Source organism: Hyla sarda, chromosome 2 (assembly GCF_029499605.1).
Source record: "Hyla sarda isolate aHylSar1 chromosome 2, aHylSar1.hap1, whole genome shotgun sequence".
NCBI lineage: Eukaryota > Metazoa > Chordata > Amphibia > Anura > Hylidae > Hyla > Hyla sarda.
The window spans coordinates 283,096,415-283,122,629 of record NC_079190.1 but is presented as its reverse complement, the minus strand read 5'-3'; the positions used below and the strand labels follow the sequence as shown (position 1 = coordinate 283,122,629).

Here is a 26,215-nt window from a genome sequence, read left to right as displayed (position 1 = left end):
ATTCATATCCCCCCCTCTCACCTGCCAGCGCCACACAACTCCCATCTATCTGCTGTTGCAAGACTACAAGTCCCAGCATGGCCTTACAGTGAGGACACGCTGGGAGTTGTAGTCTTGTAGCAGCGGGAGTTGAGCGCCGCGGGCGGGAGACAAGGGGGGGGGGGGGGCAGCGGGGAGGCCGTATGAGCAGCCCGGGCGGGAGACAAGGGGGGGGGGTAGCGGGGAGGCCGTATGAGGAGCCCGGGCAGCTGCACTGTAATGTCAGCCCGGGCTCCTGCCCTGAGAGCCATAGGCTTTGGCTGTCAGGGCTTGCTGGGTGTTGTAGTTTTGCAACAGCTGGAGGGCCACAGTTTGCAGACCACTGGTGTGTGGTCTGTAAACTGTAGTCCTCCAGCTGTTGCAAAACTAAACAGCTGAAGGGGACCGGCGAAGAAGTTCACTTACCCTTCCGAGGCTCCAGCGATGATCGCTGACGGAGATTGTTGTGCAGCGCTGGATCTTACGGAAGCCGGTAAGTTGCGCAAGCTTCCCAACCAGGGTGCCTCCAAATGTTGCAATACTACAACTCCCAGCATGCCTGGACACCCTTTGGCTGTCCAGGCATGCTGGGAGTTTTAGTTTTGCAACAGCTGGAGGCACCCTTGTTGGGAAACACTGGCCTAAAACAGTGTTTCCCAACCAGGGTGCCTCCAGATGTTGCAAGACTACAACTCCCAGCATGCCTGGACAGCCATTGGCTGTCCAGGCATGCTGGGAGTTGTAGTTTTGGAACAGCTGGAGGGCCACAGTTTGCAGACCACTGGTTTGTGGTCTGTAAACTGTAGTCCTCCAGCTGTTGCAAAACTAAACAGCTGAAGGGGACCGGCGAAGAAGTTCACTTACCCTTCCGAGGCTCCAGCGACGATCGCTGTCGGAGATCGTCGCGCAGCAGTGTTGTGCAGCGCTGGATCCTACGGAAGCCGGTAAGTTGCGCAAACTTCCCAACCAGGGTGCCTCCAGTTGTTGCAAGACTACAACTCCCAGCATGCCTGGACAGCCTTTGGCAGCCAAACCTATTCAGACAGCAGGAAAAAGGAACAGACTATTTTTTCTACTACATGAAGTAAATTTCCCACTTTTGCCTATGTGTGCCAAATTTATTAATGCCATGCAACAATTTAGTAAATTTGTCGCACATAGTCAAAAATGAAGTAGAAAAAAACAGGGTAAAAAACAGACTACATAGTAAAAGATTAGTAAATGCCCCTCATTGTCCTGCTAGCTTACAGGGGCAAGACCCCTCCATTATTGTGCTGCAGTGGGACATAAAGAAAGCCCACATACTGAAGCCGCTATCGCTTCTGTGTACTTAGTTCACACAGAAATCAAACTAAATAAAAGATAAACAATGTAGATAGAAAAAGCAGAGCACTCACCACATTAGGCTTCTTGATTGCGATCAGACTTTATTCATGTAGTCTTCAGGGGATACAAGCAGGGGTGTGCAGACGGGGGTGCAGGGGTGCCCTCTCTTTACCTCTGCTTGTATCCCCTGAAGACTACATGATTAAAGTTTGATCGCAATCAAGAAGCCTAATGTGGTGAGTCCTCCGCTTTTTCTATCTACATTGTTTGGAAGTGATTCATCTCTTACTACAAGCGTGGTAGCACCATTATTGGCATCTCCAGCGGTTGCAAGGGGACAGTACTATTTTCCGGTAGTTTTCCACCATACAGCGTTAATTCAGTAGTGCCGAGCATATTCTTTGTTTTATGTAAATAAAAGACAACACGCAAGGATATTTGTAATGTATATTGTAATGCCTATCCATACATTATATATATTACTTATCTTCTGTGTGGCCCATCAACATCAAAAAGTAGAAAGAATGTTAAAATGAGAGAGTATATACAGGAAGATCACATAATGTGTATACATATAGGACACACGTCATAAGAATAATCCATTGTTGTCCAGTGAGTAGAAAATATTGCAGGATTCCTTTTATTTGCTATTGATACTAGCTAATGAACATTATAGCACAAAAAAGCTGTATACTATATATACAGGCTAAGGGCAGGCACCATAAGGAAACAAAGTTAGGATACTTGTGCAGATTAACAATAGTCATTAGGTGAGACAGTATCTACAAAGGGCTGGTCGACAGCCCAGAGTGCACAGCAGCTGAATGAGAGATCAGTGTAGTGTTAGAAAGACCCAAGTCCTAATATGCTATGGTATGCCAAAAACATTACAAATCCTGGATGAGAAGCTTCATAAGGGCCAGTTAGAAGTCAGCTGCATAGATAACCCCGTGATATAAGCGGTGTACCCCATCATCATACCATCTATACTGCTCAACATATTCTGTACATAATAAAAGTTTTCTCTGTATCCCACTTCTGAACTTTTTAGAATTCTGCATCTAGATGCTTACTTTAGGCAGATTTTTTGCACACCAGGAAGTCAATATTTACAGACAGACAGGTATGAGACATGATCAAAAGACTTGGGCCCTTGTGCAGTATGTCAGATTAAGAAATATGGATCACGACTTTATAGAGAAATATATAATAAGAGCCAGGATAACTGCTACTATAGCAAGGACCAGGGTTAGGATGCAAATCTTCTTCCGTGATTTTTTCTGAAAAAATAAAAATGAAAATAGAGGTTATTAAGTGCACTCTAACCCCTTAAAGGACCAGACCAATTAGATTTTTGTATTTTCGTTTTTTCCTCCTTGCCTTCTAAAAACCATAACTCTTATATTTTTATCTACAGACATATATGAGGGTTTGTCTTTTGCGCGACCAGTTGTCCTTTGTAATGACATCACTCATTTTACCATAAAATTTATGGCGCAACCAAAAAAATACTATTTGTGTGGCGAAATTTAAAAGGAAACCGGAATTTTGCAAATTTTGGAAGGTTTCGTTTTCACGCTGTACAATTTATGGTAAAAATGACGTGTGTTCTTTATTCTGAGGGTCAATACGATTAAAATGATACCCATGATAACATACTCTTCTATTATTGTACTGCTTAAAAAAAAAAATCTCAAACTTTTTAACCAAATTAGTACGTTTAAAATCCCTCTATTTTGACGACCTATAACTTTTTCATTTTGTTTCATATAAGCGGCGGTATGAGGGCTCATTTTTTTGCACTGTGATCTGTACTTTTTATTGATACCCCATTTGTGTATATAAAACTTTTAGTACATTTTTATATAGATTTTTTTGGGGAATATGATGTGACAAAAAGAAAGCAGCATTTTTTTTTTAACGTTTACACCGTTCACCATACAGGATAGTTAACCTTATATTTTAATAGTTTGGACATTTACGCACGCGGTGATACTCATTTTTTTAATTTTTTAATGCTTTTTGGGGGTAAAATGGGAAAAACTGACTTTTACCTTTTTTATTGGGGAGATTTCTTTTTACATTTGTATTTATTTATTTTATTATTTTTTTTTTTTTTACACTTTAATATTCCCCATAGGGGACTACCGTATTTATCGGCATATAACACGCATTTTTTAGCCTAAAGTCTATCTGCGTGTTATACGCTGATAAGCTGCTGCAGTTCAATGATTTAAAGTGGGCGCTTTAAATCAATGAACTGCAGCGGCTTTTGCAGGTCCAGAGACCACCGCCGCTGCCGGCTTCTCTGCCCCTGCCTATCCTGGGGTCCAGAGACTGCCGGCGCCGCTGCCCCATTGCCTCCACCATCCCCCAACCCCCCCCCCCGGTTTTTCTGAACCCGCAGAAGCCCCCAGGAAAGGCAGGGGGAGAGAGGCCGTCGCTGCCCGCTTCTCTCCCCCCTGCCTTTCCTGGAGTCTGGAGCCCTGCTGCCGCAGCTTCTTTCCCCCTGGCTATCGGCGCCGCTGCCCCATTGCCTCCCCCATCCCCAGTTTTATGATTTCCTGTTGCCGGGGTCGGGTCCGCGCTGCTTCTGGCTCCGGTGTGGCGTCTATGCGTCGTTGCTATGCGCTGCGAGGCGCAATGACGAGTGACGCAACATCACTCGTCATTGCGTAACGCAGCGCATAGCAACGATGCATAGACGTCACACCGGAGCCAGAAGCACTGCGGACCAGAGCCAGAAGCAGCGCGGACCCGACCCCGGCAACAGGTAATCATAAAACAGGGAATGGGGGAGGCAATGGGGCAGCGGCGCCGATAGCCAGGGGGAGAGAAGCGGCGACAGCAGGGCTCTAGACCCCAGGAAAGGCAGGGGGAGAGAAGCGGGCAGCGACGGCCTCTCTACCCCTGCCTTTCCTGGGGGCTTCTGTGGGGTCAGAAACAGTGTATCGGTGTATACACATGCACACACCCTCATTATACCAAGGATATTTGGGTAAAAAACTTTTTTTACCCAAATATCCTTGGTAAAATGAGGGTGCGTGTTATAGGCCGGTGCGTGGTATACCCCGATAAATACGGTATTTATTGCATTCACTTGATTACTATTACTGTTCAGTGCCACGCTTAGGGCATAGCACTAATTAGTGTTATTGGTCTTCTTCTGCAGTGGTCTGCTTGATCTCAGACCAGAGCAGAAGACCCCAGGAGACGGACAAAGGCAGGTGAGGGGACCTCCGGCCACCATTACTGGTAATCGGATCCACGCGGCAGAGCTGCGGACGATCCAATCATCCGTATTAAGTGCCGCACTGCCGCAGATGCCGTGATCTGCATTGATCACGGCATCTGAGGGGTTAATGGCAGACATCGGCACGATCGCTGATGTCCGCCACTAATGGCAGGTCCTCAGCTGCTGATAGCAGCTGCGACCTGCCGCGAGCTCTGGTCCGGTGCTCGCGGTCATGTCCATGACATAAATGTACATCATGGTGCGTTAAGTACCACCGCACTATGATGTACATTTACGTCCAAAGTCGTTAAGGGGTTAAACAACTGCCAATGTCATGTACTGTCAACCTATGTGCCAATATGTCCTGAAAGGTGTAGTAAATGAAACCTTTCTGCAACTGAATCAGCAGTTCAGTGTTCAGTCCTGGTTTCCATCTTGCTTATTCAAGCCATCTATTACAAGATCCTAGGCTAGTACGGTTTATTAGATAATCTGATTAACCCCTAAGGACATAATTATTATTTAAATTTTTTACTGTGCACTTTTGTTTTTTCCTTCTCGTCTTCTGAAAGTCATAGCGCTTTCAATTTTCCACCTACAAACCTATATAAGGGATTGTTTATTTTTTTTTTGCACCACCTATTGTGTTGCATCAATCATTTTAACACAAAATATACGGTCCAAAAAACTAATTTATTTTTGGGGTAAAAAAAACCCTAACATTTTGAACATTTTGGGTGCTTCCGTTTCTACGCATTGCACTTTCGGTAAAAATTGCACTTTTACTTTTTACTTTTATTCTGTAGGTCCATACAATTATAATGATAGCCAATTTATATGGGCTTTGTTTTATTGTATTACTTTTAAAAAATTATAACTTTTTTTGTACGAAAAGTAGCATGCTTAAAATTGTTCTCTTCTGATCGCCATCACTCTTATTTTTCCGTATACAGGAATGTATGAGTTTTGCACCATGATCCTTAGTTTTTATCGGTACCATTTTTGTTTTGATGGGACTTTGTAATTGCTCTTTATTCATTTTCTGCTGCATATGAAGAGACCAAAAATTTTATTTTTTATGTGTACGCCATTTACCATGTGGTTTTATCAATATTATATTATTTTAATAGTTTGGACAGTTACGCATGCAGCGATATCACACGTTTGTTAAATTATTTTACATAATTTTATTTAAAAAATTGCTATAAACACAGCACTGATCAGTGTTAATGTCACTCCTTAGCTCCAGGCTGCCATGTCTTCCTGAAGCATCGGAGTGCCGGCTGGATGGCGAGGAGGCAAGTAGGGCCCTCCCGCCAATTTTTTTAGCTGATCGGGAGCCTTGCTCCTCTGATTATGCTCCTTCCCGTTAAAGATGTTATCAACTTCAATTGCAGCGTCTAAAGGGTTAATGCTGGGCATTGGCCTGATCGGTGATACCCAGCATTAGCCGTGGGTCCTGGTTGCTCACAGCAACCGGGACCCACCGGGTACAAAGCGTGCTCAACTCCTGAGTGTGCTTCATATAAAGAGAACAGGACTAGGGCATACATGTATGCCTGTTGTCCTTAAGGGGTTAACATTCATGGTGATGACAGAACAACATTGGGCAGAGCAAGACAAATTGCATAATAGAAAAACTTTCTTTGTTGCCCAAAAAAAACAGTCACAGCTCAGCATTTAACTCGTTGCTGCAAGCAACAGAGGCAGATTTTCTTTTAGACAGTTTTAGACATTATAGACTTCAGAGAAAGGGAAAAAAAAATACTCAAAATGTTAGGTAGTGACATCAAATTTCTACAGGCTTCTGGGGTTTCTTTAAACCCTGAGTATTAGAGAACCATAAAAATAAAGCCAAAAAAGGGCCACTTTGGTTAAACTTAAAGGAGAACTCCAGAATATAAAAATTGTCCCCCATACTGCCGGCAGTAAAAAAAATAAAAGAGGTACATACCTTCCTCCACTCCCCCGGGGCCTCCGGTAACCGGCTCCGTTCTCCACCACGATCCTCTTCCTGGTTGCTGGTGGTCGGCGAGTCATACTGCGCTCAGCCAAGTCCCGACTCGGACAGCGATAGGCTGAGCGGCAGTGTGACGCTTTTTGGCCTCGGCAGAAGGTGCCGGTGTAGTGAAGAATTTTGTGTCTTGAAGCGTTCTCACACTGCCACTCAGCTTATCGCTTATCGGGACTTCACAGCGGCCGGTGATTGGCTGAGTGCAGTATGACTCGCCGACCACCAACAACCAGGAAGAGGATCGCAGCGGAGACTGGAGGCGGTTACCGGAGGCCCCGGGGGAGCGGAAGAAGGGATGTACAAAATTTTTTTTTTACTGCCGGCAGTATGGGCGAGAATTTTTATATTCTGGAGTTCTCCTTGAATGTATTTTTTTTAACTATACTATGTAAGGCTCTCTTCACAAATATAAAAATAGGGAGTACCATGGTGAATGAAGATGGGTACATGATCAGGCCACCAAATATGATAGAGCATATTGACTTTACTGAGTAGGGTGGTTCGGTAGCTGCCATACTAATAACATGACCACTATAGAATTCTACATTTTAACAGTATCGGCCACTGTAAAGGAAATCCAAGGCCAACCTATGTTTTACCTGCTAACCAAAAAAGGGGCGGGATGCAGTTCAGGCTTATAGTACATAGTGCTTACTTGATAATACGCTGCTCTTTGTAGTTGTTCAGTTCCTCTTTCCACATGGACTTCTGAACTCTCAACATTGGCTTCTATACTATCTGTAGTAAAATACATAATGGGTTTCATTTTAAAATAATTAAAATGGGTATTTCCACCTTATATATTTAAGTCTAAATGTCTATCTTTTCGACCCAAACTTATCTCCAGAGGTCCCGCCAATGTCTATCCCAGGAATAGTTGGGAATGGCTGTTTCTATACCTTCCACAAAAGGAAATGGAGATACCTGGACCTGTGCATAACCACCTCTATTTATTCTCCAACTGCACTTAAAGGAAATCTGTCAGTAGTATCACCCGCACTAAACCTTTCACACAGGCTTGTAATGCGGATGATGCTGATTAAAACGGTACTCACATTGTCCAGATTTGCCCAACCGTTCCGCCGCAAATCGCGTTTTTCTATTTATGCTTATGAGGGCCTTGGGGCACGGGCGGAGCTCCGATCCAAGCTTGGGGCATACTGATGTCATATTCGCCAGGCAGCCGCTCCACCCGGCTCATCAATATTCATAACCCCTCTCCATGCTCCTTCGCCTGTGTTAGTGTACAGCGCATGCGCCGCTTCCGGGAGTACACAGTACACTAACACGGGCGAAGGAGCAGGGGGGGTGTTTATGAATATTGATGAGTCGGGCTGAGCGGCTGCCCAACGAAGATGACGTCAGCGTGCCCCTAGCTCGGTTCAGAGCTCCGCCCGTGCCCCAAGGCCCTCATTAGCATAAATAGAAAAACGCGATTTGTGGCAGAACGGCTGGGCGAATCTGGACAATGTGAGTACCGTTTTAATCAGCATTAAAAGCCTGTGTGACAGGTTTAGTGTGGGTGATACTACTGACAGATTTCCTTTAAAAAAAAATCTGAACAGGGTGTAAAAGAACTCCACTAATGTTACATTATAGAAACCTCTATAACCAATGAAACAGTATTATAATGTCACATGGTTACGTATCAATTTTAGTATCTACAGAGGACACTAAACTGGGTAATGTGATCATCACAGAGAAGAATAACCCTAAAGACAATAGGTGAAACTGCTACCGAAAAGGACTTTGAAATCTTGTTGGACAGTAAGCTCAACTTTAGTTATCCGTGCCAGGCAGCTGCTGCCAAGGCTAATAAAGTTATGGGATGTATCAAGAGAGGCATAGTGGCTTGCGACAGGGACACAGTTTTGTCTCTATATAAATCATTTGCCAGACATGGCTGAGGGTGCAGAGGAGGGAGACAAAGATAATTAAAATAATAAATGGTATGGGAGGACCAAGACAGGACCAAGGACAAAGACAGGTTATCAAGTTTGAGGTTATTTAGTATGGAGGAAAGGCATCTTAGGGGAGATTTGATTACAATGTACAAATATATAAATGGACCATACAGAGACCTTTCTAGTGATCTTTTTATACTTAGGCCGCTAACCATGACAAGGGGGCATCCTTTATGTCCAGAGGAAAGGAGGTTTCACCTTCTTCAAAGATGGGGATTCTTTAATCTAAGAGCAGTGAGACTATGGAACTCTCTGCCACATGATGTTGTGTATCAATAAACAAGTTCAGGTGGGGCCTGAATGCTTTTCTGGAAAAATATAACATTACAGGTTATGGATTATAGATTTATGGGGATAGAACTTTGATTCAGGGATTTATTCTGATTGCATATTTTTTTCCTCCTCCGGGGGGGGGGGGGGGGGGGGGATTATTGCATGGACTGCCTTCCTCTGAAACAACACAGTAGGGTTTTAGGTTGAACTCGATGGACCCTTGTTTTTTTTTTTTTTTTCAACCTTACAAACTAGGTTACTATGTTATTAGTGGTGTAAAAGGATTATTACCTATCATCTCTCCTTGGTCATGTATCATTACTGCCAAGTCTTTAAAAATCTGATTCACATCAAGAATATCTGCCTGTAAGACAGAAGCATAAAAAAGGATACATTTATAATATATAATTATAAATAAATTAAGATCAAATATCACATTCACAAAAAATGAACAATAATCATTGTTAAATTATAGTGTAAGGGCATCTTACCTCTAACTTTTGTATTGCACTCTCTCTCTCTTTTATAAGTTCCAAGTCTTGTTCTGTGATTCCAAGATCTTCCTCTTGACTTTGCATTTGGTTCCAATCTTCATTACTTAAAAGTAAAAAGAAAAAAACCCACAATATTTTTCTCTCTGTAAAAGCACGGGAGCTATTATTTGAATCATCTTTTGCAGACTGTAGTCTTGGGATGAACATTTGTCTAGAAAGGACCCTGGGAGCATTCAAAGAAAAAAATACTAACCTGCCCTGATCTCCTGTTGATGTTGTTCAAAAGGCTCAGAGTCCGAATTCATCAAAAGACAACCCTACCCCAAATGAACTTCTGCTATGTATGTGATATGTCATTGGGAGGTAAGAATGTCAGCACACAATTTTGTAATTTTTTTTTTTCATATTTTTAACTCTTTAACCCCTTCCCGACCCATGACATACATGTACGTCATGGGTCAGGTCTGTGTCATAAATAATCGGGAGAGGCCTGCTGCTATCAGCAGCTGACATCAGCTAGTAATGATGGACATCGGAGATCACTCTGATGTCTGTCATTTAACTGGTTAAAGAGTAGCTCCCACCATCTTTTTTTCTGTCCCTGCCTATTGCCCATCTATCCCTAACCCCCTCCCTGCCTTTACATTTTTTTTTTTTTTTTTTTTTTTACTACTGTACAACAGCTCCCCCCTAGTGTCTAGTGCACAAAACATGCAGTACCAGGTTTAGGACACATGGGGGAGCTGTTGTACAACTAAAGAGGTCCTTTACAAAAAAAATAAAAAAATAAAAGTGAAAGTAAAGAATGCTGGCGGGACACAGAGTCGGCAGCTCGGGACGGGTAAGGGATGCCGGGGAAGGGGGACAGATAAGGGACACTGGGGCCTCCTAGTAGAGCAGTGCGTGTCCTGATCCCTGTGATTGGGACACACACACTGCGCTGCTCAGGATTTTTCTGTGCAAAACGATGGCATCAGCTGGTCAGATTTGACTAGCTGATAGGAGCGATCGCTGTGAGGGGGGGGGGGGGGGAACTAAACCCCCCTAGGTCCCGAGGCAAGAAGGCTGGCTAACAGTGATAGCCACCATCTTACCGGGCGCAGCGGGATGCCGCGAGTAGCAGCCAGTATCTGCATGACGTACTGATCACAGGTCGGGAAAACCTTCCTGGTCATGACGTACATGTAGATCATGGGTCAGGAAGGGGTTAAATACCATGATCTATAGAGATCACGGCATTTAAACATCCCTGGTATCTAGTGGTAACATTCTCTCCCCCCCCCCCCCCCCCCCCCCCCTGTGATGTAATCGTGGGAAGACAATAGCCCTGATTTACTATTGTAAACCAGACATGTTTTGTCGGGTTGCGCGCCAGAAATTCTTTCTGTGCTGGAGTTTGCACCAGAATTCTGTCTCAGTGCCCCAGAATTCTGTCTGCGCCAGACATGAAAAACCCGTCCAACTCTCCATTTTACTGAGAAAATCCAAAAAAGGGGCGTGTCTGTTGGGAAAAGGGGGCATGTATGTCGGGGGGCATGGTCACAGAAAAGGGGCATGTTCCTGACATTTCACAAAAACCCAACATATTTACTAAGGTTTCCACAGAAAATGTGGTGGATTTGAGCTGAGGAAAACCAGACAGATCAGAGCAGGTGTAAAAAAAAGCAAAAATGTAGGGAAACCTTAGTAAATACCGTGGAAAATAAATTGTAGGGAGTTAAAACCCACAAAGAAGCCTACACAACACTCTTGTAAAATCAGGGCCAATGTGTTGTTGGGGAAGCCCAGAGACTAACCTCTGCTCCTTGGGCTTTCCTGGTTTCAGGATTGCTGAAGGCTGCCTTTATCAGTCCTTAGCAATCGAGCACAGATAGTGATAGTATTGCCGCGTGCATAATTGTCTGAACGATTACATTATGATGTTACTGATCCTGCACGGTGGACGGCGCAAATGATAAAAAATTCCAAATGGAAAATTGCAGAAAAAATGTAATAAAAAGTGATCAAAGAGACATATATACGCAAATGTGGTACTGTTAAAAACTACAGATCATGACACATAAAAATAAACCCTAACACAGCACCGTAGGTGGAAAAAATAAAAAAGTTATAGGGGGGAGATCAAAACCTGTGTAGAGGATGAGTGGTGTAGTTGCCAATAGCAACCAGATTGCTTCTTTCATTTTTCAGAGGACTTTAAAAAATTAAGGGAGTGATTTGATTGGTTGCTATGGGCAACTGCACCACTCATCCTCTACACAGGTTTTGATAAATCTCCCCGATAGAGGTCAGAACATGCCATTAAACAAACTTTTTGTTTCTTTTTTCAAGTTTCAAATTTTTTTTTGCCATAAAAACGAAGGAAAAACAAAACAGAACAAAACAAAAAAACACTGTACTGTGAACGCCGAAAAAAATTATTGCCACACAAAATTGAGCAATTCAAAACTGTCACCCTGATCACCCACACTAAAACCCCACTAAAACCTAATACACAGGGTTATAGTGTGGGTGACCAGCAGTGCAAAGAGCTCCTGTGATTCCTGTGATATTGCCCTAACGAAAGTCTCATTCTAAATTCGGTTACCGTCCCCTGCTTCTATCTGCCTTCAGAAACAATCTGCCTCTAGTAGTATATTGAAATTCTGTGCTGGGCTTTGAGGCAGGAGCGCAAGCACAGTTCGTTTACAAACAGCTCTCACGTCCTAGTGACGCGAGTCGCATGTCACATGAGCACTGCGCTCCAAGGCCAGAGCGCATGCGCTCTAGCACAGTAGCAGAGCGCTCTGGCAAGAAGAGCTTTAATGTCACTAGGACATGAGAGCTGTTTGTAAACTAATTGTGCTTGTGCTCCTGCCTCAGAGCGCAGCACAGAATTTGAATATACTAATAGAGGCAGATTGTTTCAGGAGGCAGGAAAAAACAGGAGTAAAAAAAAAAAGAAAAATTGCTTGGTCATGAAGGGGTTAAAGGAGTACTCCACTGGAAAACATTTTCTTTTAAATCAACTGGTGCCAGAAAGTTTAAAAACAGATTTATAAATTACTTCCATTAAAAAAATCCCAATCCTTCCAGTACTTATTAGCTGCAGTATACTACACAGGAAGTTCTTTTCTTTTTCAATTTCCAGGAACTGTCCTGACAGGGATAGAGGTGTCGGCAGAGAGCACGTGTGGTCAGGCAGAAAGGAAATTCAAAAAGTAAAGAACTTCCTGTGTATTATACAGCAGCTGATAAGTACTGGAAGGATTGGGATTTTTTTTAATAGAAGTAATTTGCAAATCTGTTGAACTTTTTGGTACCAGTTTATTTAAAGGAGATATCCAGTGCTGAAATACTTATCCCCTGTCCTAAGGATAGGGGATAAGTTTCAGATCGCGGGGTGTCCGACCGCTGAGGCCCCCCGCAATATCCTGTACAGTGGCTGACACGACCCCTCAATACAACTCTATGGCAGAGCCGGAGTGCTGCCTTCGGCAATCTCCGGCTTTGCCATAGGGCTGTATTGAGAGGGCGTGTCGGCCCCCACTTTGTGCGGTGGTCGACACCTGCTATCTGGCCAGCGAGCCAGGGCCCCGTACAGGAGATCGCGCGGGGGGGTTGAACTCTGCCTAAGAGCTCTAACACTGAGTTTTTAATTATCAAATTTGACCTCCAAGATGTCGATTTGCAATCAACCACTGGATATGCAACTCTGCTAAGTCCATGGGACACTAAATTATAGTGAGAAATTCCACCTTTTAACCCCTTAACGACGCAGGATGTATATTTACGTCCTGCGCCGGCTCCCGCGATATGAAGCGGGATCGCGCCGCGATCCCACATCATATCGCGTGGGTCCCGGCGCTAATCAACGGCCGGGACCCGCGGCTAATACCACACATCGCCGATCGCGGTGATGTGCGGTATTAACCCTTTAGAAGCGGCGGTCAAAGCTGACCGCCGCTTCTAAAGTGAAACTGAAAGTATCCCGGCTGCTCAGTCGGGCTGTTCGGGACCGCCGCGGTGAAATCGCGGCGTCCCGAACAGCTGATCGGACACCGGGAGGGCTCTTACCTGCCTCCTCGGTGTCCGATCGACGAATGACTGCTCCGTGCCTGAGATCCAGGCAGGAGCAGTCAAGCGCCGATAATGCTGATCCCAGGCGTGTTAATACACGCCTGTGATCAGGATGAGAGATCAGTGTGTGCAGTGTTATAGGTCCCTATGGGACCTATAACACTGCAAAAAAAAAAGTAAAAAAAAAGTGTTAATAAAGGTCATTTAACCCTTCCCTAATAAAAGTTTGAATCACCCCCCTTTTCCCATAAAAAAAATAAAACAGTGTAAAAAATAAATAAAAATAAACATATGTGGTATCGCCGCGTGCGTAAATGTCCGAACTATAAAAATATATCATTAATTAAGCCGTACGGTCAATGGCGTACGCGCAAAAAAATTCCAAAGTCCAAAAAAGCGTATTTTGGTAACTTTTTATAACATTAAAAAATGAATAAAAAGTGATCAAAAAGTCAGATCAAAACAAAAATCATACCGATAAAAACTTCAGATCACGGCGCAAAAAATGAGTCCTCATACCGCCCCGTACGTGGAAAAATAAAAAAAGTTATAGGGGTCAGAAGATGACATTTTTAAACGTATAAATTTTCCTGCATGTAGTTATGATTTTTTCCAGAAGTGCGACAAAATCAAACCTATATAAGTAGGGTACCATTTTAACCGTATGGACCTACAGAATAATGATAAGGTGTAATTTTTACCGAAATATGCACTGCGTAGAAACGGAAGCCCCCAAAAATTACAAAATGGCGTTTTTTTTTCGATTTTGTCGCACAATGATTTTTTTTTCCGTTTCGCAGTGCATTTTTGGGTAAAATGACTAATGTCGTTGCAAAGTAGAATTGGCGACGCAAAAAATAAGCCATAATATGGATTTTTAGGTGGAAAATTGAAAGGGTTATGATTTTTAAAAGGTAAGGAGGAAAAAATGAAAGTGCAAAAACGGAAAAACCCTGAGTCCTTAAGGGGTTAAACTATATTGCCCCACCTGGATATCCCCTCTATAAATACCCACTATATAGAAAGCCTGATCGGTAATTTCATAATTTTCAACGTTCCAAACTTACTTATCAAACGAAACAAGTGGCTCTTCCTTCTGTCTCTCATCACCCTAAAGAAAGAAAAAATTGAAAGGGCATGAATATATAAATGTAGCTATGAACAGTTTAATAAAGCTTTGACTGGTGGGACATTGTTTTTCTTAGACACATATGACTAATAATAACCCACGATAGGATAAGCAAAATACCCTACACATTACAAAAATCATTATATAGTGTGTAACATCATGATACATTTGGTGTAATAGGTACCATCTCTCTATCAGGTGTTATTCTTCGGATGCTATGGATAAATGTGCCAAACTATGTCCCTAACATGGGTTTTCAAATGTCAAACCTATGTGAACATGTTGTAATATGAAAATATACTGTGCATTTATTATGTCTTGTTTTAATGGGAGCCTATGGCCAATGTATGCACCGTTGGGGAGATTTAACAAAACCTGTGCAGAAGAAAAGTGGACCAGTTGCCCATAGCAACCATTTGGATTGCTTGTTTTATTTTTCAAAGTCCATTTAAAAAATGCAAGAAGCCATCCGATTGGTTGCTATAGGCAAAAACTTTTTATATCTTCTACATCTTGGCAAAACATTAACTTTTCTAATATACTTCATAAGAACATTTTATTTCCTTTTTATAGAAATCATGGTTTTGTCCAAGCCAAAGCGCAGGCAAATTGTGGTCAACCACGGTTTGAGGTCCGGTTGTAAAAGCGCATACGGCGCAAAAATGAGCCGACCGGACCAAACGTTTCAATCCGGCCGGCTCATTGAAATGAATGACATACGGGAGCGCATACGAAGGCATACGGGAGCGCGAGGTTTTAGCTCCCCCCTGCCGTATGCGCTCCCGTATGGGAGAAAACGTAGTGTGAACCCAGCCTAAGTGAGGGTGTGCCCTCTCCTGGCCGACGCCGCTCCTCTGCCCCCTCTCCTGGCCGACGCCGCTCCTCTGCCCCCTCTCCTGGCCGACGCCGCTCCTCTGCCCCCTCTCCTGGCCGACGCCGCTCCTCTGCCCCCTCTCCTGGCCGACGCCGCTCCTCTGCCCCCTCTCCTGGCCGACGCCGCTCCTCTGCGCTTTCTCCTTTCCGATAGCGCTCCTCTGTGCTCTATTCCTGATAGCACTCCTCTGTGCTCTATTCCTGATAGCACTCCTCTGTGCTCTATTCCTGATAGCACTCCTCTGTGCTCTATTCCTGATAGCACTCCTCTGTGCTCTATTCCTGATAGCACTCCTCTGTGCTCTATTCCTGATAGCACTCCTCTGTGCTCTATTCCTGATAGCACTCCTCTGTGCTCTATTCCTGATAGCACTCCTCTGTGCTCTATTCCTGATAGCACTCCTCTGTGCTCTATTCCTGATAGCACTCCTCTGTGCTCTATTCCTGATAGCACTCCTCTGTGCTCTATTCCTGATAGCACTCCTCTGTGCTCTATTCCTGATAGCACTCCTCTGTGCTCTATTCCTGATAGCACTCCTCTGTGCTCTATTCCTGATAGCACTCCTCTGTGCTCTATTCCTGATAGCACTCCTCTGTGCTCTATTCCTGATAGCACTCCTCTGTGCTCTATTCCTGATAGCACTCCTCTGTGCTCTATTCCTGATAGCACTCCTCTGTGCTCTATTCCTGATAGCACTCCTCTGTGCTCTATTCCTGATAGCACTCCTCTGTGCTCTATTCCTGATAGCACTCCTCTGTGCTCTATTCCTGATAACACTCCTCTGTGCTCTATTCCTGATAACACTCCTCTGTGCTCTATTCCTGATAACACTCCTCTGTGCTCTATTCCTGATAACACTCCTCTGTGCTTTCTCCTTTCCGATAGCACTCCTCTGTGATCTATTCCCGTCTGATAGAACTCCTCTGTGCTTTCTCATGTCTGATACGACTCCAAAAGGTCATGGACATGAGATAGTAGTGAAAAGTCGACTTCCGAACAGCAGGAAATTATAAACGGCGCTGACCAGGATCAGAAGCATCGAGTAAAAAGCAGCAGGTTTATTCAGAATTTCCAGTAATGCAACGCATTTCACCGCGCGTGCATGGCTTCATCAAGCATCGAATGGACATGAGATGGCTGATTGACAAGGCTGCAGGAGGAACACTGTACCTCCAACTATTCCAATACTACAAGTCCCAGCATTACAGAACTGCCTAAGGATGACACACATGAATGACAGGGAGATCTAGGTTATACACTCACCAAATTGTCTTTGGTGGTAGAGTACAGGAAATCTTCAATAATCACTGTGTGTGTGTGTGTGTACACGTGTGTACAGCATGAAACCAGAGACTAGAGGGTTACAGAAAAGGGCTGCCTGATCACTCTCAAAAGCAGTGAGTCAGCAGAGTGAGGGAAAGGGAGGAGTCATCACAGTGCAGACAAGAGAAGGACACTCCCCCTCCCTTTGTGACAATTGAAAAGACATTGAGCAGCTGTGATATGCTGTTTTATAGTGAAATATGGGTGATCGAGACATAAATAATTACATGTACATGATCAGGATGAGGTACTGAGTAACAAATAAAAGTTTAGTTTTTTTGTGGGATCTAACAGGTATGCTTTAAGGAGAATTTATTAAAACATGCCAGTCCTAACTGATAATAAGTTGGAGTAAGAAGCCCCATGTTTATTAAGAGGTGAAGGCTTCCTAATAAATTTGTCACATCTTTGACCGTATCTTTTCACAATCTGCACCTGCTAGGAGCCATTGCACTTTCTTACATACTTCTCAACACTTTTTTGGCATGTACTATAGTATGTGTGTCGGGCTGAAGAAGGCCACAACGTCTCTGCCAAGCCCCAGCCTCATTTTAGGGAAGTGTTGTGAGCTGACGCACAGAGCCATCAGAGCTCAGTGACACGACCAGCTCTCTAAAAATCGCAAAAAATTCTATGTATGAGACAAAATAACTTTTTGTGTGTCCATTGTGATATCTAGCTACATGTAAACTTACGGACAGACGGGACCCAGCTCGGACACGAGCTACTGACTCCTTCTCCTTTTCTGACACTTGTCTCTGAACAGCTTGAAAATGGTTAAGTGCAGCGGAAAAATCATTCATAAGACGCTCCTTCTGCAGTTTTTGCTGACGCTGTAAGAAAGGACAAACAGTGACCAATCCAAAATATTACCAAAAAACATTACCATTGAAAAGATGCACCAAAAAGATGGGGTGTAGAGTACCCTTAGATGATATGTAAAATGTGTATGGGATTTGGCAACTTTACATTACTACACTTTAGGGAATGTTCACACGGCAGAATGTCCGACATTGTGCAGGCAGCTAGGACCCCCACCCACGTCTCCATAGAAGGCAATGCATTTCCGAGCAGATTCAGCTGAAAGATTTCATGTCAATTCTTTTGTTGTAAGCTGGAATCAGGATTTTCGGAAATTCCACCATGTGCGGCAGAATCCCACAAAAAGCAATGGGATTTTGCAGCAATAGAGTTTCCAAGCTGAATTTTTCCGGCAGATTCCAATCGGAAATTCTATCAAGTTAACATACCCTTAGAGGCTCAGTTTACTTGCCATTTGCTATACTGCAGCTTAGGGATGTCCCGATACCAGTATCAGTATCTGGATCGATACCGGACATTTGCATGAGTTCTAGTGCTTGTGCAAATTTCACAGATACCTTTACCGATAACGCTCCTGTCGCTCCATCTTTAGCACTATGTGCCGCTTGCGTGCCTAAGCGCTGGCTGCTCAGTTTCTCTCCGGACCTCATGACTCCTTACATTCCGCGTCTTTCTGGTCCCAGAAACCACCATATGTTTCAGGCTCCCTATGTTTGGTAGAGCGCCGCTGTTCAGTGCGGCGCCCTAGAGTATGGGAGGCTGCAGAACAAATGTAGCGGAGAGTGCTTCTGTGAAGATGATCAGAGTGCCAGGACTGAGGAGACAGGCAGCTGCAGCAGGTAGTGTCATGTGTCTATTCTATATATTCTCCACTACATACTCAGCATACTGTCTGCATTATAGGGGAGAAGTGGCTTCACTACTGCATCACCCTGCATGTATCTAAGCCTAGCCAGTCAGTACTTAGATACAATGTACTGCATGCATCTCCGCCTTCTATAATAGTGCTTAGATACAATCTACTGCAGTTGCCTGGTGTAGTCTATAGACTTTTTATCACCAACTAGAATGCTCTCCAACTCTTGCAAAACTATAACTCCCATTGTGCCCTGACAGAAGAAGCCTGTACTTGAACAATGTTATAGTTCTGTTTACTGGACTTTTGGTTGGTTAAGACTTTTTCCAAGTGTTATTTTTTGTATTGTTATAATAGGTATCGGTGAGTACTTAAATAAAAGTATCGGTACTCGTACTTGGTCTTAAAGGGGTACTCCGGTGCTTAGACATCTTATCCCCTATCCAAAGGATAGGGGATAAGATGCCTGATCCCGGGGGTCCCGCCGCTTGCACGCCACACCCCGTTAAAATCAGTTCCCGGAGCGTGTTCGCTCCGGGTCTGATTACTGTCGATCACGGGGCCGGAGCATTGTTACATCACGGCTCCACCCCCGCGTGACCAGGGCTGTGGAATCGGTAGATAAATGTTCCGACTCCGGAGTTTTCTGTACTTCCAACTGCGACTCCCCGACTCAGACTCCTCTGTATTAATATGTGAATGTATTTTATACATTCCTTGAAGGAAAGAAAGGGAAGCCAACAGTCTACTGTATTGAACAGTTTGTGTGCTGATCTGCTGCTGAAGATAGGGCAGTGGGAGGATCCAGGAAGGGGCATTTATTATAAAACATAATTTCCCTAGTAGAATCCCATTGTCATGTTTAAAGTTTAAAGGGGTACTCCGCCCCTAGACATCTTATCCCCTGTAAGATGTCAGATCGCCAGGGGCCTGCTGCTGGGGACCCCCGGGATCGCCGCTGCGGCACCGCGCTTTCATTACTACACAGAGCTAATTGGCTCTGTGCATAATGATGGGCGATACAGGGGACGGTGCAGCGTGACGTCATGGCTCCGCCCCTCGTGACATCACAGCCCGCCCCCTTAATGCAAGTCTATGGCAGGGGGAGTGACGACCGCCACGCCCCCTCCCATAGACTTGTATTGAGGGGGCTGGCCGTGAAATCATGAGGGGCGGAGCCGTGATGTAACGATGCTCCGGCCCCTGTATCGCCCGTCATTACGCACACAACAAACTATCAGTAATGATAGCGCGGTGCTGCAGCGGCAATCCCGGGGGTCCCCAGCAGCGGGCCCCCGGCGATCTGAAATCTTATCCTTTGGATAGGGGATAAGATGTCTAGGGGTGGAGTACCCCTTTAAGCTAACAATCGAGTTTACAAGTTTTTATAGCCTTAGCTGAATGGCAGCAGTTTTTCCAATGGTTTACAGCTTCAGTCTTGAACTATTGACCCTCCATTCCCTTCACTTATACAAGTGTCTCTAGTCCTGCAAAAAACATATTTACTTAATCACTTATCAGTGAGAGGCTAGGTTACCCATGGGTTCCCTGTAACAGCAGAACACAACACTATGGAAAGTATAAGTATTACCGCTCCTAATTGTGCTTTGTGTGCCATATAGTAAAGCACATGAAAAGCATGCTTCTTCACGGTCACTTAACGTGTTCGTTTTGCGGTTACGTGAGGCACTGCATGCATTGATCTTTAGTCATTAATTATAACTTTTTGTGAATTGGGACATTTAAACTTGGCTTTTTTTTTTTTTTCCCATTCCAATCTAAATTTAGTAGGAGTCGGTGCATTGTTTGCTGACTCCGACTCCAGGTAGCCAAAATTTAGCCCGACTCCCCAGCCCTGCGTGTGACGTCATGCCCCGCCCCCTCAATGCAAGTCTTTGGGAGGGGGTGTGACAGAAATGCAGGTATAATAAAAATAATTTGTTACCTGCTCTGTGGGAGACAATGGAGTAGGTACAGATGCGAGATCTTTTAAGTAGGTGTTGGTTTCCTTGGCCAAGACATTAGTGGAATGATGAATCTGTTGACTAAAAAATTGGGATTAACCTGTAAGATCTTAAGAATGGACTGCACACATTCTCTGAAATTAGTCATTGTTACAATCATTAACTTACAGGTTTTGCTGAAGTTTACTAGAATCTTTACTGGTTCCAAGTTGATTCAACAAGGTCCGGATCTGCGCAGCTAAAAGAGTTAAGAAGAATAGATGGTTTAAAGAGAATGTATTACCCAGTTCTGTTTATTTTATTTTACTTTTTTTCTGATACTGAAACATGATCTTTTTTTCTAATATGTTTTTATTTTCTGATTGTAATTTTTTTAATTTAATTTCTTAAATATGGGGCATCTATCTTGCATCAGCCGTTTTTAACAGCATTTAGACATATGCTTTACAGCAGGATCCATGAACATGGGCAACAAGACTGAAGCTTTCCCGCCCACATGAACTGGCAACTACTGGGCCTTCTCTGAGGCCTTTTTAGAGGTCATTCTACAGGGAGGGGATGCTTATCTGTGAGCAACAGCTATTGTGTGTACAATTTTATTACAAGTTAAAGGAGTACTCCAGTAAAATAAAATGTATCCCCTATCCAAAGGATGGGGGATTACCTTTTAGATCGTGGGGGGTCCGACTGCTGGGACCTTCCACAATCTCTTGTACGGCGCTCCACAGCCCCCAGGAAAGGGGCGTGCAACCACCTGCAGGAAGCCGCGGCCGACACGCCCCTTTCCTGCAGACTGCCAGGGCGCCGTGCAGTAGCCACATTGTTGACCAGCTGATTACCACAAGTCAGGCTGTAGCAGCCAATATGGGTGTCTGTGTAATTCTTAACCACTGTGCCTGGTGCTTAGGGCTACTGGCTTGGCTCTTACAGCGATTCCTATAGACTACAATGGAGAGAGCTGCACTGTTATCTATCCATTGACTTTGAAGGGGTACTCCACTGGCCATCATTCGGAAGTAAACGTTTCGAATGCTGCTTTCGTGCTGTGGAAGTCTGCCATGGCCATCATGACATCACAACCATGCCACCTCAATGCAAGTCAACGGAAGGGGCGTGACGGCCTCTCCCATAGACTTGCATTGAGGGGACATGGCCATGATGTCACGAGGGGTGTGGCCGACCCCCGCAGCGTGAAAACAGCGTTCGGGACATTTACTTCCGAACGCTGGCCAGTGGGGTACCCCTTTAATGGTAAATGAACCTGCTTATGACTATCATAGCAGACCTGCTTTCCCAACAAATGAGGATCCTAAAAGTGGGTTCCCATCTATCAGGCATTTATGGCATATCTTGTGGAAATGTCATAAATGCTTAAGATGGACTCATGTCTTTAATATGTGGCTGACTCATTTCCTGGTGCGAGATGGGATGTAATGGGATGACTGGCACATGCTTCTACTGGAAAAGTGACTACGGGGAGCAGAGAACACATACAAAAACAACTTTTCATTTTTGGGACTCCCTAAGCTTTAATAACAAAAGGATCATGGACCCAAATGCGCAGACTACACATAATATTACCAACAGAGTTTATTTCAGACATCATGTATCCCAATTCACACAACAATCGTGAATCTCACCGGTCATCAACTTTCATGCTGTGTGAACTGCGAGTCATCGGGGAGGCCCCCTACTTCTTCTCTCCCCACTAGCCTTGTTCAAGCAGCATGAAAGAGATGACAGGTTCCCTTTAAATGTCAATATGAAGTCAGACTGCATTGTCCACCTTCTCATTCACAAATCCAACACAAACTAGAAAAGTGCAACAATGTTATCGGTGCTCAGCTCCTATCTGAACAGTCACATGGAGGTCAGAAAGTTTCCATCATAAAACCTTGTTCTTCCTGAGCACTACAAACACGAGACTCCAATTCTGGTCATACAAGACTCAGCCGTGACTGGGACCAACGATCAAAGGCTAATAAGGAAGAATGGGCTGTAGATTATAATAGTCTAGAATTTAGGGGACATCAACCATGGAAACAACAAGACCTCATTTATAATGGCCAAATACTCAGCTGTGACAGGAACCCTGACCTGAGGTCATCAGAAATATAGGCAAAAGAGGCCTCTAATGGTCTATAATATAGAAATAATCACTCATGGGAAGTCCCCAAATAAGGGTATGTTCACACTAAGGAAGTCAAAAGACATCATTTTGGTCAATAAATTGTTTACCTCTGTCATTTTATCCATCGTGCAGAATTTGTGTGGAATTTGCATGGAAATTGTGGAAATAAAGAAGGATGAAGAAGGAGGCTATTAACGGTGTATTCCAGGGGAAAACTTTTTTTCCCCTGACACATCAACTGGCTCCAGAAAGTTAAACAGATATGTAAGTTACTTCTATTAATAAATCTTAATCCTTTCAATAAATAAGTTGAGTTGTTCTTTTCTGTCTGGCAGCAGTGCTCTCTGCTGACATCTCTGCTTGTCTCAGGAACTGCACAGAGTAGAAGAGGTTTGCTATGGGGATTTCCTTCTACTCTGGAGAGTTCCCAGGACAAATGTCATAAGAGAGCACCTAGACAGAAAAGAACAACTCAACTTCAGCAGCTCATAAGTACTAAAAGGATTACGTTTTTTAATAAAAGTAATTTACAAATATGTTTAACTTTCTGGAGCCAGTTGAGATATATATATATATAGATATATATATATATATATATATATATATATACACATACATATATATATATATATATATATATATATATATATATATATACATATATATATATACATACATATACACACACACACACACACATATACAGTCCAGACCAAAAGTTTGGACACACCTTCTCATTCAGAGTTTTCTTTATTTTCATGACTATAAAAATTGTAGATTCACATTGAAGGCATTAAAACTATGAATTAACACATGTGGAATTATAGACATAACAAAAAAGTGTGAAACAACTGAAAATATGTCATATTCTAGGTTCTTCAAAGTAGCCACCTTTTGCTTTGATTATTGCTTTGCACACTCATTCTCTTGTTGAGTTCAAGAGGTAGTCACCTGAAATGGTTTTCACTTCACAGGTGTGCTGATGTGGAGGAGGAGGTGTGATGGTGTGGGGGTGCTTTGCTGGTGACACTGTTGGGGATTTATTCAAAATTTAAGGCATACTGAACCAGCATGGCTACCATAGCATCTTGCAGCGGCATGCTATTCCATCCAGTTTGCGTTTAGTTGGACCATCATTTATTTTTCAACAGGACAATGACCCCAAACACACCTCCAGGCTGTGTAAGGGCTATTTGACCAAGAAGGAGAGTGATGGGGTGCTGCGCCAGATGACCTGGTCTCCACAGTCACCAGACCTGAACCCAATGAAGGCAAAAAGGGCCAACAAGTGCTAAGCATCTCTGGGAACTCCTTCAAGACTGTTGGAAGACCATTTCAGGTGACTACCTCTTGAAGCTCAACAAGAGAATGCCAAGAGTGTGCAAAGCAGTAATCAAAGCAAAAGGTGGCTACTTTGAAGAACCTAGAATATGACATATTTTCAGTTGTTTCACACATTTTTATTATGTCTATAATTCCACATGTGTTAATTCATAGTTTTGATGCCTTCAATGTGAATCTACAATTTTCATAGTCATGAAAATAAAGAAAACTCCTTGAATGAGAAAGTGTGTCCAAACTTTTGGTCTGTACTGTGTGTGTGTGTGTATATATATTAGTTTTTTTTTCCTGGATAACCCTTTTAAATTCAACTTTTCTGAATTCAGCACAAAACGGATTTTGTCAAGAAAAAAAAAATCCCATTGACTTCAATAAGCTTCTACTCGAATATTCCGCCTGAAGAATGGACATGTTCTATCTTCAGACGGAACAGAATGCAGAGTCGGAATTCGGCTAGCAGAAATTTCTCAGTAACAACAGAGCAGCGGAAAGTCCATTTAAGTCAATTGAAAAAGACTTGATGAATAAATTGGAGCAGAAAAAGCAGGCGGAATACTGGAGTAAATTCCTCTTGAATGTGTGAACATTCCCTAAGTATAAATACAAGAAAACTATAATCCACAATACTCAGCTGCGACCAAAGCCCTGACCTGAAGCCATCAGAAATATAGGCAGAATGTGCCGGAGATTATAATAGTCTATATAGAAATATCCCCTCACAGGAAGTATATTATCCCCAATACTCTAATATAATGTGGACAGGAGCCCTGACCTGTAGTCAGAAGAAACACAGGCAGAATGTGCCCGAGATTATATAATATACTGTAAAAGGAATCACTCATGGGAAGTGTGTATATATATACACACACACACACATACACACACACACACACACAAAGACTATTATTCCCAATACTCCGTACACAGGATCTGTGATCAGAAACATACTGTGGTGCCCAATCTGTGGCCCTCCAGCTGTTGCAAAACTACAACTCCCATCCAAGCTTTTGTAACAGCTGGAGGGCCGCAGCTTGGACACCCTTGAGGCAGACTGTGTTGTGTATTAGAATGGAGGGAGGTCTAGGTATACATACAAGATTCAGCAGTGACAGGAGCCCTGACCTGTGATCAGACACATGATAATATACAGGTCCTCACTCTTTCCATACATCCTGATGTGCAGCCTGTCCTGCCCCTTAGCTATGTAATGTGCTGGACATAGGTGTGGCCATCCCGGCAGTACATACACCTCTGCGGCCGCACTGACAGCCATCACACAATACACCGGCAGCCCCGGTGACAGGTGACAAGCGGAGGCGACCACATCCCCGCCCGCCATGCTCACTGTTGTTAGTGATCCTCTGGATGTTGCCGCTGCATGTCTGGATGATGCTGTTGAACTCTCGCCCTCGGGCTGCGCTGTGTGGCCACTGGCCGGACATGATGCTGTCTGTTCGGCCTGGATCTCCTCCGTCTACCGTGCCGGTCACTGGAACACTGCGCAGCCGCTGAGCAACGCCCCAGACTGGGATGACGTCACGAGGAGGTGGGACTTGTAGTCTTCTTCGAGACAAGCAGCGAGAGTGGGCGTGGCTCCGGATCAGCGCGAGAGTGGGCGTGGCTCCGGATCAGTTGGTCTTTAGCTCCTTACACGTCGTTCGCCCGCATCTTGTACCACACAATTGTCTGTGGAGGATGTACCCGATGTAACAGTTCTTCATTACACTGGCTGTGTACAGGCCTGGGCTAGGGGAGGTTAGCTGCTGCCTATATACACTGGAGGGGAGCTGCTGCCTATATACTCTGGAGGGGAGCTGCTGACTATATACGCTGGAGAAAAACTGCTGCCTATATACGCTGGAGGGGAGCTGCTGACTATATGCACTAGAGGGGAGCTGCTGACTATATACACTAGAGGGGAGCTGCTGACTATATACACTAGAGGGGAGCTGCTGACTATATGCACTGGAGGGGAGCTGCTGCCTATATGCACTGGAGGAAAGCTGCTGCCTATATGCACTGGAGGAAAGCTGCTGCCTATATGCACTGGAGGAAAGCTGCTGCCTATATACACTGGAGGAAAGCTGCTGACTATATGCACTGGAGGAAAGCTGCTGACTATATACACTGGAGGAAAGCGGCTGACTATATACACTGGAGGGGAGCTTTCCTCCAGTGTATATAGTCAGCAGCTTTCCTCAGTGCATATAGTCAGCAGCTTTCCTCCATTGTATATAGTCAGCAGCTTTCGTCCTCTTTATATAGTCAGCAGCTCCCCTCCAGTGTATATAGTCAGCAGCTTCTCTCCAGTGCTTTTGGTCAGCAGCTTTCCTGCAGTGTATATAGTCAGCAGCTTTCCTTCAGTGTATATAGTCAGCAGCTTTCCTCCAGT

General features: G+C 44.0%; 1 protein-coding gene across 1 annotated transcript; it reads right to left on the bottom strand.

Moving 5' to 3' along the window:
• Nucleotides 1–1,756: 1,756 nt before the first annotated feature.
• Nucleotides 1,757–25,354, bottom strand: STX12 (syntaxin 12). The gene is made up of 9 exons (XM_056557286.1): nt 25,169–25,354; nt 20,520–20,589; nt 20,333–20,432; nt 17,405–17,542; nt 14,451–14,494; nt 9,322–9,427; nt 9,122–9,194; nt 7,249–7,331; nt 1,757–2,624 (listed from the first exon to the last, which is right to left on the bottom strand). The coding sequence occupies exons 1-9, from the start codon at nt 25,263–25,265 to the stop codon at nt 2,529–2,531; spliced, it is 807 nt and encodes a 268-aa protein (XP_056413261.1). The 5' UTR covers nt 25,266–25,354; the 3' UTR covers nt 1,757–2,528.
• Between the last annotated feature and the right edge of the window lie 861 nt (nt 25,355–26,215).

Excerpts from the sequence above, each read along its gene's own strand:
- STX12 (XM_056557286.1), bottom strand. The coding sequence starts at position 25,265 with ATGTCCGGCCAGTGGCCACACAGCGCAGCCCGAGGGCGAGAGTTCAAC. Across the intron at positions 20,590-25,168 it reads CCAGAGGATCACTAACAACA|CTGCGCAGATCCGGACCTTG; the intron begins GTGAGCATGGCG and ends TAACTCTTTTAG. Across the intron at positions 20,433-20,519 it reads AGTAAACTTCAGCAAAACCT|TCAACAGATTCATCATTCCA; the intron begins GTAAGTTAATGA and ends CCAATTTTTTAG.